This window comes from Toxotes jaculatrix, chromosome 5 (assembly GCF_017976425.1).
Source record: "Toxotes jaculatrix isolate fToxJac2 chromosome 5, fToxJac2.pri, whole genome shotgun sequence".
Lineage (NCBI taxonomy): Eukaryota > Metazoa > Chordata > Actinopteri > Toxotidae > Toxotes > Toxotes jaculatrix.
This window is the reverse complement of record NC_054398.1, coordinates 5,066,348-5,079,601: the sequence shown is the minus strand read 5'-3', so window position 1 is coordinate 5,079,601 and position 13,254 is coordinate 5,066,348. Positions and strand designations below refer to the sequence as shown.

At 40.2% G+C, this 13,254-nt stretch overlaps 1 protein-coding gene across 1 annotated transcript in view; it reads right to left on the bottom strand.

Moving 5' to 3' along the window:
• Positions 1-13,254, bottom strand: part of cpne2 (copine II) — a 38,538-nt gene that overhangs the window by 17,518 nt on the left and 7,766 nt on the right. The window contains exons 3-10 of the mRNA XM_041037464.1: positions 11,248-11,427; positions 10,692-10,766; positions 10,297-10,368; positions 8,918-9,001; positions 8,601-8,690; positions 8,203-8,301; positions 6,373-6,459; positions 4,830-4,889 (exon numbers count right to left, since the gene is read on the bottom strand). Coding sequence (XP_040893398.1) covers positions 4,830-4,889; positions 6,373-6,459; positions 8,203-8,301; positions 8,601-8,690; positions 8,918-9,001; positions 10,297-10,368; positions 10,692-10,766; positions 11,248-11,427 — 747 coding nt within the window. The remainder of the gene's footprint in view (positions 1-4,829; positions 4,890-6,372; positions 6,460-8,202; positions 8,302-8,600; positions 8,691-8,917; positions 9,002-10,296; positions 10,369-10,691; positions 10,767-11,247; positions 11,428-13,254) is intronic.

The window sequence follows — 13,254 nt, the reverse complement described above, 5'->3', positions numbered from 1 at the left end:
TGTGTTTAAATAACAAACTGAATATTGTCAGTATTGTGTATTGTTGTCAGATTTTTTATTTCCACAGTGCAAATTCCATCAGTGCAACAATATGCCATAACCAAACAAACTCTCCTTCTCTCGAATTAACTGCAGTTGATTCTACATCACCATTTTTTTCCCACCGGTGCTGAGAGAAACTGACTGTATCTGACATTATACTAAATGCTGCTAAAATTTTGTATAAATTTGACAAGATAATTCTGGATGGATAAAATAGCTTCTGTGGAAATGTTTAAGGTGTGAGCCATTAAAGAACAGGCAACTTCACCTCCATACAATTAATAATCACAATCCTAATTTATGTAACAGTAGGATAAAAGAACTGATCATGAAACCCAATCAGAACAGACGCTATTTGAATTCAAATGTCATCTTAAAATGACTTGTTTCAGTCATTTTTAAGCAAAAAATGCTGATGGTTGAATAAAAGACGAAATCTGACCATATCTCTCTAGGCTGAGGGAAATTACAACAGAGATACTTCAAAGTTTTTCTTCCATTTTACAGACCAAACTATTAATTCAGAAAAATCATCATATTACTGATGAAATTATTTGATAGTTGCAGATTTAGCTGCTTAAATAAAATAATAAAATGAAATGAAACCTGAGATCTGTTGTGAGAATGATATCTGAATAATGTTATAAATTAGAGCATAGAGCGGGCAGAAACCAGCAGCTCTGACTCTTCACTCATACTGTCTGTATAACATACATTTGTCTGTGCTTTCCTTGTTTTCTCCATGAATCCACAGGGAGTATTGTGTTGTGATTTTTAGTTCACCTTCAATACAAGGTGAGTTAAAATGCTGCAGACCTACTATATTTTATTATTTATCATTCCATCAGTACCAAAGGGACAATTTACACAACAGACACTCTCTGTTTCTACTGCAGGTTTTCTGTACTTCTTACACTCTGCTCTCAACTCACCAAAATCCCTTGCAACCAGTTATGCTCTACACAGCTCTGAATGATCTCAAACCTAAGATATGAATAACAGCATAATTCAGCTGAAATGAGGCTTTCACAAACAGCCCATCAGCAGTAGCAGGCTGCCTCTTTGTGTGTAACAGAGAAATGTTGCTCTCTCCTCCAGCTCCCACAGCCCTGAGGAGAGACTTTCCTGGAGATTAGGATTAGAGCCATACTAAGTCTGATTGAACACCGCAGAACGGCTCCTTCTGCATGCATGCGTATCTGCGCGGGTGTGTACAAAAACACCGGTGTGAGTGTAAAAATCTGTGCTTATAAGTGGCAGCGTGTATGTGAGAGGAAGATACCATCGATGATTGAGTGTCTGTGTGAGAGTATGTCTAAATCAGTCAGTGTGCGTAAGCAGGGAAGGTGCACATTTGAAGATTTATGTGTGTGTGCGCACGCATACAGTACGGCTTGTTCAGAGTGCCAAAGTACGTGTGATAAAATGTCTGTATGAAGAAGATACTGTGTTTGGATTTGTGTGCAAGTGTGTGTATGTGTGTGTGAGTGGTTTGGGAATTTGCGTGTAAATCGGTCGTCGTGTGTAAGTGTGAGAGCAGGAGAGAGAGTGCGAAGAGGATAATATATGTTTGTGCTCACGTGTGTATGTAAATGAGTTTGTGCGCAGGAGAGGAAGTATCTGTGTTAAGACAGCATTAGGTGTGTGTGTGTCTGTGTGTGTGCGTCAGCGGAAGAGTTGCAGGTCTGTGACAAAAGGCAAAAGATTAGGAGGGAGCAGTGGGGATTTAAGAGTTCCCATTCCGCCTTATATTTGCTCATCTAATCACCACTAGAACAGGCAAATGTTCCCACTGCACTGAAACTCTGCTCATTACAAATAAGCAAAGCCTGGAGGGAGGAAATTATTAAAATGTTTACACCCGTCTCTCAGTCAATAACTACACGTAGCCATTTGCTAATTCTACTAATTGTGATACTTGTATTTTAAATTTGCATTTTTAGCAAACATCCTCACATGCACACACTCAGCAGTGAAACATTTCCACAGCTGAGAGCAGACCCACACTGTCCAACCCTTTACAGAGGCACTCGACTGCTGGTTGATAACAGAGAGGAGAGTGTTTCTCGTTCACCTCAGTCATCTAAAAGAGAGCAGGCTGGATGTGGACACTCCTAATGGCTGAAAACTTCAACGCTCATCACCGCTGGTCAAGTCAGAACTCCCCGTTCTGGTTTTAACTGGTTATGAAGAGCTGACCACAGCACAAACGGGAGGAATTACCCACCGTTATTACAACAGTTTTATCATCCAATAACTACAGGGGTCATCAGAGGGATGGCTGTAATATGAGATCTCGACGCATCTCCAGTTGAAATTTGGCTGCAATTTACAGTACTATTTTCTAAGCTCTGCCCTGTAAATTACTTTCTGCTCCAGGCAAGCTTTCTATTTTTATGCACTTTATAATGCAGTATGCAATAATAATAATAATAATAATAATAATAATAATAATAATGAGAATACAGTTTATAATAATGACAGAGGAAGATTTACCATGAAAATCTGTAGTAACAGCTCGTTTGATTTCAGCAAACATTACATTACCTGTCACTGGCAGATTTTGTATTGAGCTAGCGAATTAAGTTGAGGTTAACTCCATCAGTTTGTTGAAAATGCTGTCTGTGGTTGACTTTTTAAATGTCTCCAGGTGATTCATCTTAAAACTAGAACCACTTCATGGATGCATATACTGCATTAGGACTACTATAGGACTGACGCTAACGCTAACAGTTCTGAGGCAAAAGGTCAGCATCCTCACCAGCTGGTGATCAGTGACGTGGGGGGGAAGAAAAAAAAAAACACTGTTCTTGTGTTGCAGTGTAGAGCTGGTATATGTATGATAAGGAAAAATTTGTTAAATGCAGCTTGACTGCTATAACTGGACAATCGCTGTTTGCCTGATCAACTGTTTCTGCACCTTTTGCATCAGTAATCTGAACGACCAAAAATAGCTGTCTCTTTCAACATTAGACAGTTGAAATAAAACAGAAAAAGAAAAGAAAAAACATTACATTTCTTCATCGTGTGTAAATTATTTTGTCCTACTGAGAGTAAACCTACTTTGAACAGAGAATTCATAATGAGGATAAAGATCCTCCTCCTGCATTGATTCATATAGAGAAACATGCATTAAACCATTCTGCTCTCGTGCTCTTTTCCTCACTTGTTCATATTCTTTCTCCCTCACTTTTTCATCATGGCGCAAACGTTTCCATCAACAGCTCAGAGCATCGCTATGGCAACAATAACTATGCTCTATGCATTGAAGCCTCATTTCCAACAATAAGATAAGGTGCAAATAACAGGTTGACACTGAAGGTTGTTATTGCCTGTGTTTGTGTGCGTGTGTGTGCGCTCCTCAACAATGTCCTGAAGCTTTCTGCCCTCCATAAGACACACTGAACACACCCTCTGACACTGACAGCATCTCTGCAAAACAACAGGAGTAAAGTCACCTCCGCACAACAGCTCTTTTGTACTTGACCAAGACCCTGAGCCAGTGTGAGCCAGTGCTCCACACGATTACAAGATTACCTTCAACGAGAACAAGAGGGACACAGGCGCAGCGTACAAGATGCTACAAAGGACACTTCAGTGGAGTTGTGTTTTCCAATACAGCAGCGAGGGGGGGTGGAGTTAAAACAGCCGAACTTCAGAATTCAGCTGTTCAGAAGATAAATTTAGCAATTAAAGAATATGTTTTCTTTGGATTTCGAATCAGCTAGTGAAATTATCCAAGAGATTCTTGTGTTTCGGTTCTGAATAATTCTGAGATGACCACAGGTTTTACCTTTTAAATTTATAGTGGGAATACATTATTTGTTTTACGGTGATCTCTCTCAGGAGTATTACTAAATACCTCATCTCAAAATGACCCATCAGGAAAAACAACAAATGCAATGATTCTAACACAAGGTGATGCACAGGTCTCTAATCTCAGAGCAAATTTTAAGAAAAATGCCACAAAATCAGGCCTGTAACACACGACTTTATCTGCACCCTTCTACATCTGGAGCCTGGTTCTAGCTCCCAGAGGTGGAAGAAAAAAAAAAAGACAGTGTGAATATGCATATGTATAATTGGCACTGTATGTGTGTCCTCTCATTGTATATGAGTGTTACAATAACAGTGAGCCAGTCTGAATGGTTCTGAGATTTATCAGCATTTGTATTTGTTGGATACAAAACAAATAATGAAACTACTCAATGACTGTGAGTTTGTCTGTGTATGTGTATGTGTGTGTGTGTTGTGTGTGTGTGTGTGTGTGTGTGGCTATCATAAACACATTTTTCCACACTTACTCAGTTACACACAAAAGTGTGACATCACCAGGGACATATATGAGTTTCTCCCAACAAGACACCAAAATAGACTGTGACGCTTCTCCCTCTCTCTCCCTTCCTATGTCCAACAGCCGTCTCTGTCTCTTTTTATCCCTGTATCTTTACCTCACGCTCACTTTCTGTTTTCACCATTTCAAAAGTAATTGTTTTGCATTCACTTGTTTTTTTTCCCTGTTCTCTTTCTGACCTCCATTTTTCACAATTCAAGCAGAGTACCCGCAATTCAGCGTTTCACAGTATCCCATTACTCTTCTCTACTCTCACGCATCTTCTTGCCTCTCGCGCTTTTCCTTTCTGTATGTAAATGATCATCCAGCTCTAACCCCAGGAGATGACAACAGAAAATGTGAATGTTTTCCATCCATTTCGACGAGCAAAGCATGTATCTCATTATCACATCATTTCGGAGACAGAAAAACAGACATGCTGATATATACTCACAGTAAACATGAGCTGGCATCCTCCCAGTATGTAATCCAGAAAAGTGTAGTCCCTTGTAATCTAGAGACACAAGAGGGAAAAGTAAGAAGACAAAAAAATAACGACGGCCACAAAAGAGGAGGATTTAATTGATCCTTTGAGAAGAGGAGAGCCAGTATGTTAAAAATTGGATCAGAGTTAGTAAATCATGAGGCTGTTGTAGACCTCACCGCATCATACACTGTTAACTCAGTAACAAATAAAAACACAAATTGTTGTTTCTTTTCCTGTCTGAAGCAGTTTGTCCTTTGAAAGCTCTTTTGACTAATTGATTCTACCGGCACAGATCATGTAGTAAACAACCTGAACCGAACACAGCAACTTGTAAAAATAAATAGTTTTCATAAGCAGAACCGTAAAAATTTGTTTTAAAATGACAATACAGCTCATGTTTTTCTGATATAAGGTACCACCAATGGAGTACCAATTATTATCTTGTTTGAACACAATTTCCACTCCAATTACAATGAATATTTAGCACGGATTTTACTGTCATTAGTCTAATCCCTGCCAGCAGCCAACAAATATAATTACTGTATTAGCAGTTTTGTGCTTGTGCTCTATGTGTACGTGTGTGTTCAATGTGATGTGTCTGTGTGCGTCTGTACAGAGGCTCGTTCGTCATTTTGCATCACGAGAAAAGGAAGGAGGAAAAGAATCAATTATGAAAGCCTGTCATCACACGCACACGGCTTTAATGTCATTCCAATAGGCATCTAGAGACTCAGTATTCCATCTTAATGTGTCCTCTGTGGGGCTCAAAGCTGCCACACTAATTAGTTATTCAGATGAAGTTATGAGTTATGAACACCCAGTTAGAAGTGGGTCTGCTGATCTAAACCACAATAGTTTAATCAAATGTTTCACTGAGTCGAGTGTAGGATGGGTCTTTATGAGGGGATAAGACACGAGGATAAAGTGAATGGCTTGTTTGATTTGTTAAGGTCGTTATTTCTGTTCTTCCACCTCAGAATTTTAATGGATAAAACTCTTTGTATTGATTTTTTAAATGAAAATTTACCTGGAACAGGTAAATCTTTAAGTAGCTTACACCTGACCCGAGTGATTGATGATAATGCAAACGAAATCAAAATGTCACACCCAACGGTGTGACACTGCTTTACGTCTCTTATAGATTGTTTTGTTGATTTTACAGCCTGTACACAGACACATTCTGCTGTACTGGTTAAGGCTCATGGTTCGCATCAACCAGGGTATCCCAACGCAGATGCAAATACTCTGTGGGGAGAGATATGAGATGTAAAAACTGATTTGATTTGAGATGCTTTGCCTCCACAGGTCCAATGTGCTGAGCTAATTACAGAACAGTGAGAAAGTAACATCTGCCCCAAACAGAGATACCAGTGGTCACTGGTATGCAAGCAAAGATTAAAATTCTAAAGCAAACATGGATGCTGCTAAAAAGTGATTAGACCAAAGCTCCATCCATCCATCTCCACCCATCCAGCCACCTCCACCCATCCATCCATCCATCCATCCTCACCTTACATGACTTGACAATGATAATTCCAGAGTTTTTATAATTCTTCTTCTTCTTCTGTTTCTTGGGGTTGATGCAGTCAAACTCCACCTGAAGAGACAGAAACACAGTAGGAGACACAAGAAAGATGACAAGTATCAGAAAAGGGGAAATTGAGGGAAAAAAGTTAAAAGGAGAGAGGGGGGATGAGGGGAAAAGTAGAGGTGACAGCAGAGCTGGAAAGAGGAGCTGGGAAGAAATGAACAGACGGCGGAGAGACGTGACTTGGTTCTGCATGTTTTCCACTCGCCGCCTACAGTAACTTCAACTTGACAGTCAAACTCGGCGATGAATTATAAGCTGACCGAATTGTACTGGTGTAGAAATACTGATTATTAAACACACTGAATTAATTTTATGTGACGAAGATAAAAGAAAAACACAGATCGGTCTTTGGTACTGAAAGTCTCACAAATATACACTTTAGATAGTTGTGTTTGATCAAAAGAGACATTTGAGACATGCACACGCACACACACACACACACACACTGCACAGACTCATATGCCTTAAGTCAGTTGGTGATTCATATGACAGGTAGCTCTAAATGCCTTGTCGTGTTACTAGGGCTCAGCTAAAGGCTGTTTTACATCTCAAAAGCACCTCTCATTTTCTCATCCTTCTCTTCACACACGCTGTCTCTCGCTCTCCATCCCCCATCTCTCCATCCTGCCATCTTTTTTTTTTTTTCTTCTTCGTTATTTTGTGTTACCCCTAACATCATTACCACACATGAAGAGACTCCGTGGGAGAACAAGTCATAAGGCTGCTTTGGCACATGCACACACGCAGTTTCACAAATGAACACACACACACACACAGATGCACATGCGAACACACACAGAGCTGCTAATGAATGGACTGTATTCTGATCCCTGCATCTTTATATCTTTAGCAGACCAGAAATGCAAAAGTGAAAAAAAAAAAAAAAAATCTCAACAGTATTTAGTCATTAGCAGCTCAGACTTCAGCCCAAATCGGTCCTCAGAGGCCACAATGTGTGAAAAATGGAGCAATGCAAATTTGTACATTATTATTCCAGCTTCATTGTTGAATGCATTTAAACTGCAAATTAGCCAGTACGGGGCAGCATTGTGGCAAATTCAGTATAGCTAAGAAAGATAAAATATCTGGCTGGGATTCATGGTGTTTAGCCAGATTCAGGATCACACTATTACCTTCTGCTCCAAAAGGATTCAGGAGCTGGAGTGTAGTAAAACAAACTGGATGATGTAAGCGTTTAACTGAAGATTAAATCATCCAAAACCACATTAGAAGCTCAGCAAGGTCACCGTTACTGGTGAAAATTTCATAGTTTGACCTGATGGCAGTGTCTAAATCAGAATGGTTTACGTTCAGGAGTGAAAGTGGGATTTGGCAGGTGTGGGAACCAGTAGGACCCAGTGTTGTGGTGCAGCATACATGTTTTCTGTACTGTACAGTCTATATTTTGTCAGGCTCAGCTGTACTTGGGCTCAGCTTTGCTTGAGCTGAAAGCTAATGTTAGCATGCTAACATGTTGATGCCGCCCTCAAGCTTGGATGCATGTTAACATACATGTAAGTATTTTCATACTATGTTACATGCTCAACATTTAGAAAGTTAGTGTGCTAGCTTGTGTAAATCTAGCATGTTAGCGTAATACACCAACAGTTAAGTGTGTTATGTATATGATGTCTCAAAGTAGAGCTGGGGTTGATGGGAAATGGGTTGTTAGCTTGTGTGTGAGTGTGTGTGTGAAAAATGCTCAGCTCTAAGATGTACTCATTTACAATAATGTGAAACATGTTTTACCTCCACTGAGTTCTGGGCTTCACTCATCTTGGAAACTGTAGTTTGAAACTCTCCTATGAAGTCGTGGCCTCCGTCGTTATCGTAGTCATAACACAGAACCTGTCATTGAGCAGAACACATCACATCATGCCATCATCTTTTCCTTGGTGTGGTTATCTCGTATAGCTTCCTTTTTGAAACTCGAGTGGTATTTTTGCCTCTTTACACCTCTCCATACTTGTCGCTCTAACACAAACACGAGGCCAAAAGTGCAACATGGACAGCAGTTTATTTATTTTACATTTTTGAAAACAGGATTTGTTAATGTGACAGCTATGGCTGTCATAGAGGGCCTGATTACAGAACATGTTAAAATGACTTATGCTAAGCTAACCACTTCCTGTCCTTCTTTCACTAACCTTGATGTTCCGTTCCACATCTCCATTGCAGAGAGAAATGAGAGGCACAGTAAAAGGTTTCCATGATGGGTCTAAAGTGTTCTTTATGACCTGAAGTCGCACGCACACAGAAACAGGCAAGTTATCATTAAATTACTCAGCAGCAGATATATCACGTTGTTGCAGCCACAGCAGAATTACCTAAGCATCAGTAATCGTCTTCTACACTTACTGTTAAAGTTACAGTGTCTGATCTTCTGTAAGACCTGGTTTAGCAGACAATGACAGCTCATGGCAGTGGCAGCTGAAAGTGCTTTGAATCCCCGCCCATGACTCACCTCTGTCCTGTGCACCAGCATCCATTTACCGTCCTCTCCCTGTTTGTGAAACTCCAGGTAGGGGTCCGACTTCCCAAAGAAGTCCTGCTCAGAACAGAACCAGTTTGTTGTAAAGGTGATTTCTGTTTTCTCCTCATTTCTCCTCTCCTCAGCCAACGACTGCAACACTTGTATTTCAATTTGATCAGTGCACTGCTAACACAAAACTGAATTGCTGTGGTTGAAAAAAGAAATCACTATATTGCACTGTCAAGTCTTTTCTATTGATTAATGTTGTTGTGGTACTAACCTGCGCCCCCTTGAGAGTAGGCTCCACATTGGACACATCACACTCTATTTCGTTCTTTTATTCCACAAGGCCGGAATAAAGTTTATTATTTATTTCACTGTGTGATATAAGCCTCTGTGGCTACAAGCAAGTCTCAGCAATAGCGTAAATGGGTTTTTGAATGCTAACCACGAAAGCGATTAATTGCTCTTGGTCACTGCAATCATGTCAGCATGCAGCCTGACATGATTTACATGTTAAAGAGATAACCACACATTAGTCAGACATACATTCAAATTCATTTAGTCACTCTAAATTCCTTTCTTTGTTATATTTAAAAATGTTTATCCTATGTGCTTCACCCCATGTTACCTCCTGGTTAAAGGTCCAGATTATCATATAAAGAAGTGGGAGATTCAGAGGCTTTTTATTTCAGGGTGGTATCTGAGCGTACCATGTTGGGTAGAGCACAGAGGGAAATTCTCTTTTCAAGGAACAGTCTTTTAAGCACCCTAAAAACCCTATATTGATAATATGTCTGTGTCTTTTCACCAGTTTTTCTAAGTTTATGTTTGTGTAGTCTTTTTTGTGTGTAAACTGCAAATACTCCAAACAGTGGGTAAAGATTATTCCTACCTCCACATGTGCTTCCTCTATCTCTCAGCCAATCCTTGCAAATGTTGTTATTAAAATATATTCTGAGCCAATGCAATGATTTGTGTGTATCCTGGTGGTTTAACCAGGGGGTGCACAGTGTTCACACATTAGCATGAGTTCAAATCACAATCCAAGCTGTGCTGTTTCTGACCTGCTGTCTTTCCTCCCCTCACAGTATACCAGCAGCTACTCCATAGGTTGAAGATTGAAAATAAACAGTTTAAAAATAAGTATAGATCCTACATGGTTTTCATTTCCAGCTATCAGTGCACCTGACAGCCCATTAGTTGGCAGGCAAAGGTGAAGAGTGTGAAAATATTTACTGTAAATGCTGTCTGTGTGGGCTTAGCTTGTGTGCCCAAAAGTAGCATGTAATGCTCGAATGTACTCTGAGTGTGTGTGTGTTTTTGCATTTGCATCCTGAGTGTGTGTGTGTGTGGGTCTAACTGCCTACCTTCTTGTCCAGTTTACGCCCACTCAGGGTCAAAGTGATGATTCTGTTGTCAGACAGCTCCTGAGCTGTTATCTAAAGTAAAATTTACAGAACAACATTAGCTGCAACTAAAAAAATACTGCTAACAATTCACATCGACATCAGCAGGGACGGCAGCAACAACAACCACAGTTATCAACAACAGTAAGGGCAGGAGCCTCAATAACGTTTTCACTGTCATCATCATTATCAACCACTGCAACCATACCATTACAGTAAACAACAGTGACTGCATCCACATGCCAACAATGGCAGCCTTTGATGATACAGTACAGTGTGTATAAGGTGTGTCGACAGGAGAGACAGAAAGAAAGAAAGAGAGGTGGGGATATACAGAAAGAACTACTAATGCTTACCGTAATGGATCCTTTGCCTGCTGGCTTCCCATTGGCTAAGATCAATGGTCTGTGAAGTTTCTTATTGGACACAATCTAGTGGACAATTAAAAGAGAGACACACAGGACAAAATATAAAAATAAAAAATATGGGTTTAAACTACAGATATCTTTGTTTCAGCCCATCCTACGCTAAAATATAGTCTGAACCCAATTACCCGAATCAGTTCACTCTAGTTCAATCTATTAGTTGCCAGGTTCTCACACAAACTCCTTCTCTTAAATTTCCAATGTCCAATGTTTCCAATTTCCTATGCTACTGAAAGATTTCACCTCTCATCTGAAAGGCTTCTTCAGTTCGCCTTTCAGATGAGAGGTAAAACGTCTTCAAGAATCTCAACCAAGTCCAGTTGCCTTTCAATAGCTTTTGTAAATACCATGACCTGGATGACTGAGAATCTTCACAGACATCCTTCTCTTAAACCATACCTCTTATACCTCTTATGGCAAATTGCTCGTTGTCCTGCTCTTTAACACAGAACCAACTTTTGACTGCAAAGGAAAAATCACTCCGTACCACTCCCAGCGTACAAATGAATTCTCCCAGGAAGTCGTGTTCGTAGAGCTGCGTGGCACACTTATCTTCATCAAACATGGCAAAGCGAAGCTTCTGGATCTCCTCAAAGTGGTAGTCCACCTGAAACTTCACTCCAAACACTGGGTTCAAGTTGTTCACAGCTGTCTCAGTGCGGCCCAGCTAAACAACGAGAAACAAGGAGAGACAGACGTTTAAAACAAAAAAATCTGCTAAACAAATGCAATTCAGTTGAACTGTGACTGAGCTTGTGAATGCAGCTGTCAGGTCTAACAGGTAGAGTCAGTTTTTCATTTTAAATTTTCAACATCAACCTTGTCAGGGACTGTGGATAAGAATGAGGCATTTAACTAAATCTGGCAACTTTACATCAAACTATCTGTTCACAAATAACGGAACTGGTATTTTCCTGCGGCACGCTGAGGTTATTTCCTTGACTGCGTCTCTTTGGTGTCTTGATGACTCACGTGCACCCCAGTGGGAGGACAGGAGCAGCAGATGGTCAATCCAGTGGCGCGCTGCAATCTTGGTGCCAAGAATAAATGCTTTTTGCGCAGTTTGCCGTTCGTGTGCTCAGAGCCCTTGTGTTCAAACAGACAGTATTTTGTCACTTGAACACTTGTTCAAGTGAAATATTGTATAATAAATATTTTGGTCACTTTATTCGGTGAAGGCACACGTACAGAAAACCTCACTCGGACCAACCCTTGTTTGAAAATGTTTTGTTTATTAATATAGCCACATTTTTTAACTAGATGATATGTGATGATGCAGACAACAAAAAGTTTTATTCTGATTATGGCACCAACACCAGCCAGACAGAATTAAACTTAATGAGCACCTCTTACCAGCCCTGTAATCCACAACGGTTAGTTGGTAGCCTATAACGAGGGGCTCTCCTTTTGACTGAAGGCAGCAGGTATCTTTTCCATCAGCAATTGTTAGCCAGAAACCACAATTACTCACAGTAGATCTACTAGTTAAATTCTGTGCAACAAGCACCAGACTTGACTGTGATCTGTGCTGTTTTTTTTTCAAAGTAACCTGGTTATATCATAACATTATAGCATTATGCAGTTCTCTGATTGTGCCAGTGCCAGTCTTATCTTTGCCTCCTCCACGTCCAGCCTCTCACTGTCATCTCTGGACCAACTGAGCTACGGCAGTAGCTGATGAACCCACTTTCATCTCTGGCTGCCTGGACTCTACTCCATTTACAGCGCTGCTGGATTTGGGTTCTCTTATGTGTAACTAAAAGCAAAAGTTGGCCAGCATTTCTGAAACAACTTCCAGTTTACCAACTGTAAGAAAATAATGTGTAAAGAGAACAAGGTCAAATTAATCTATTACTTGTAGCCACCAGATAAACAAACAGCTGCTCACCTACTGCTAACCTACTATGTTTTTAGTCATTTTATCAATAAATCAGTCTTCTTTTTCCATGAAACCTGTTGGACTATATTTTTACTTAATACATTCACGGTACTTGGGCATAGCACTGAGCTAAATGCTAACATTTCCATGATGTTTACCACGCATAATGTTTGCCATGATCGCTATCTTAGTTTAGCATGTTAGAATGGTAACAGTGCTTATTAGCACAAAACACAAACTACAGCTCTGGCTGATGGGAATCTTATTAGCTTTTCATGTATTTGCTCATAAACCAAAGTCTTAATCCTAACCCTGTTCCTCGGTGATGTCCAGCGTTGACGTATTACAAGTGATGAGTTCTCGTGGCCCCCAAAAAATAGTCTGGACAGTGCACAGACAGATCGGAGTGTGTGGGCGTCTATAAGAGCACTGTGAGAGCTGTTATTTGCTCTGGGTCTTCTAAACCAGGTGGTTAGATGACTAATACTCATTGGCCTTGCTACTCTCTGCTCTGACTCACCCAGGACACACTACATAGTGTGTTTATCCACCATTACACAAGGTCAGTGTATGTCTAGCCTGTCATCACTTCTGAATTTGAGTGATTATAAAAGG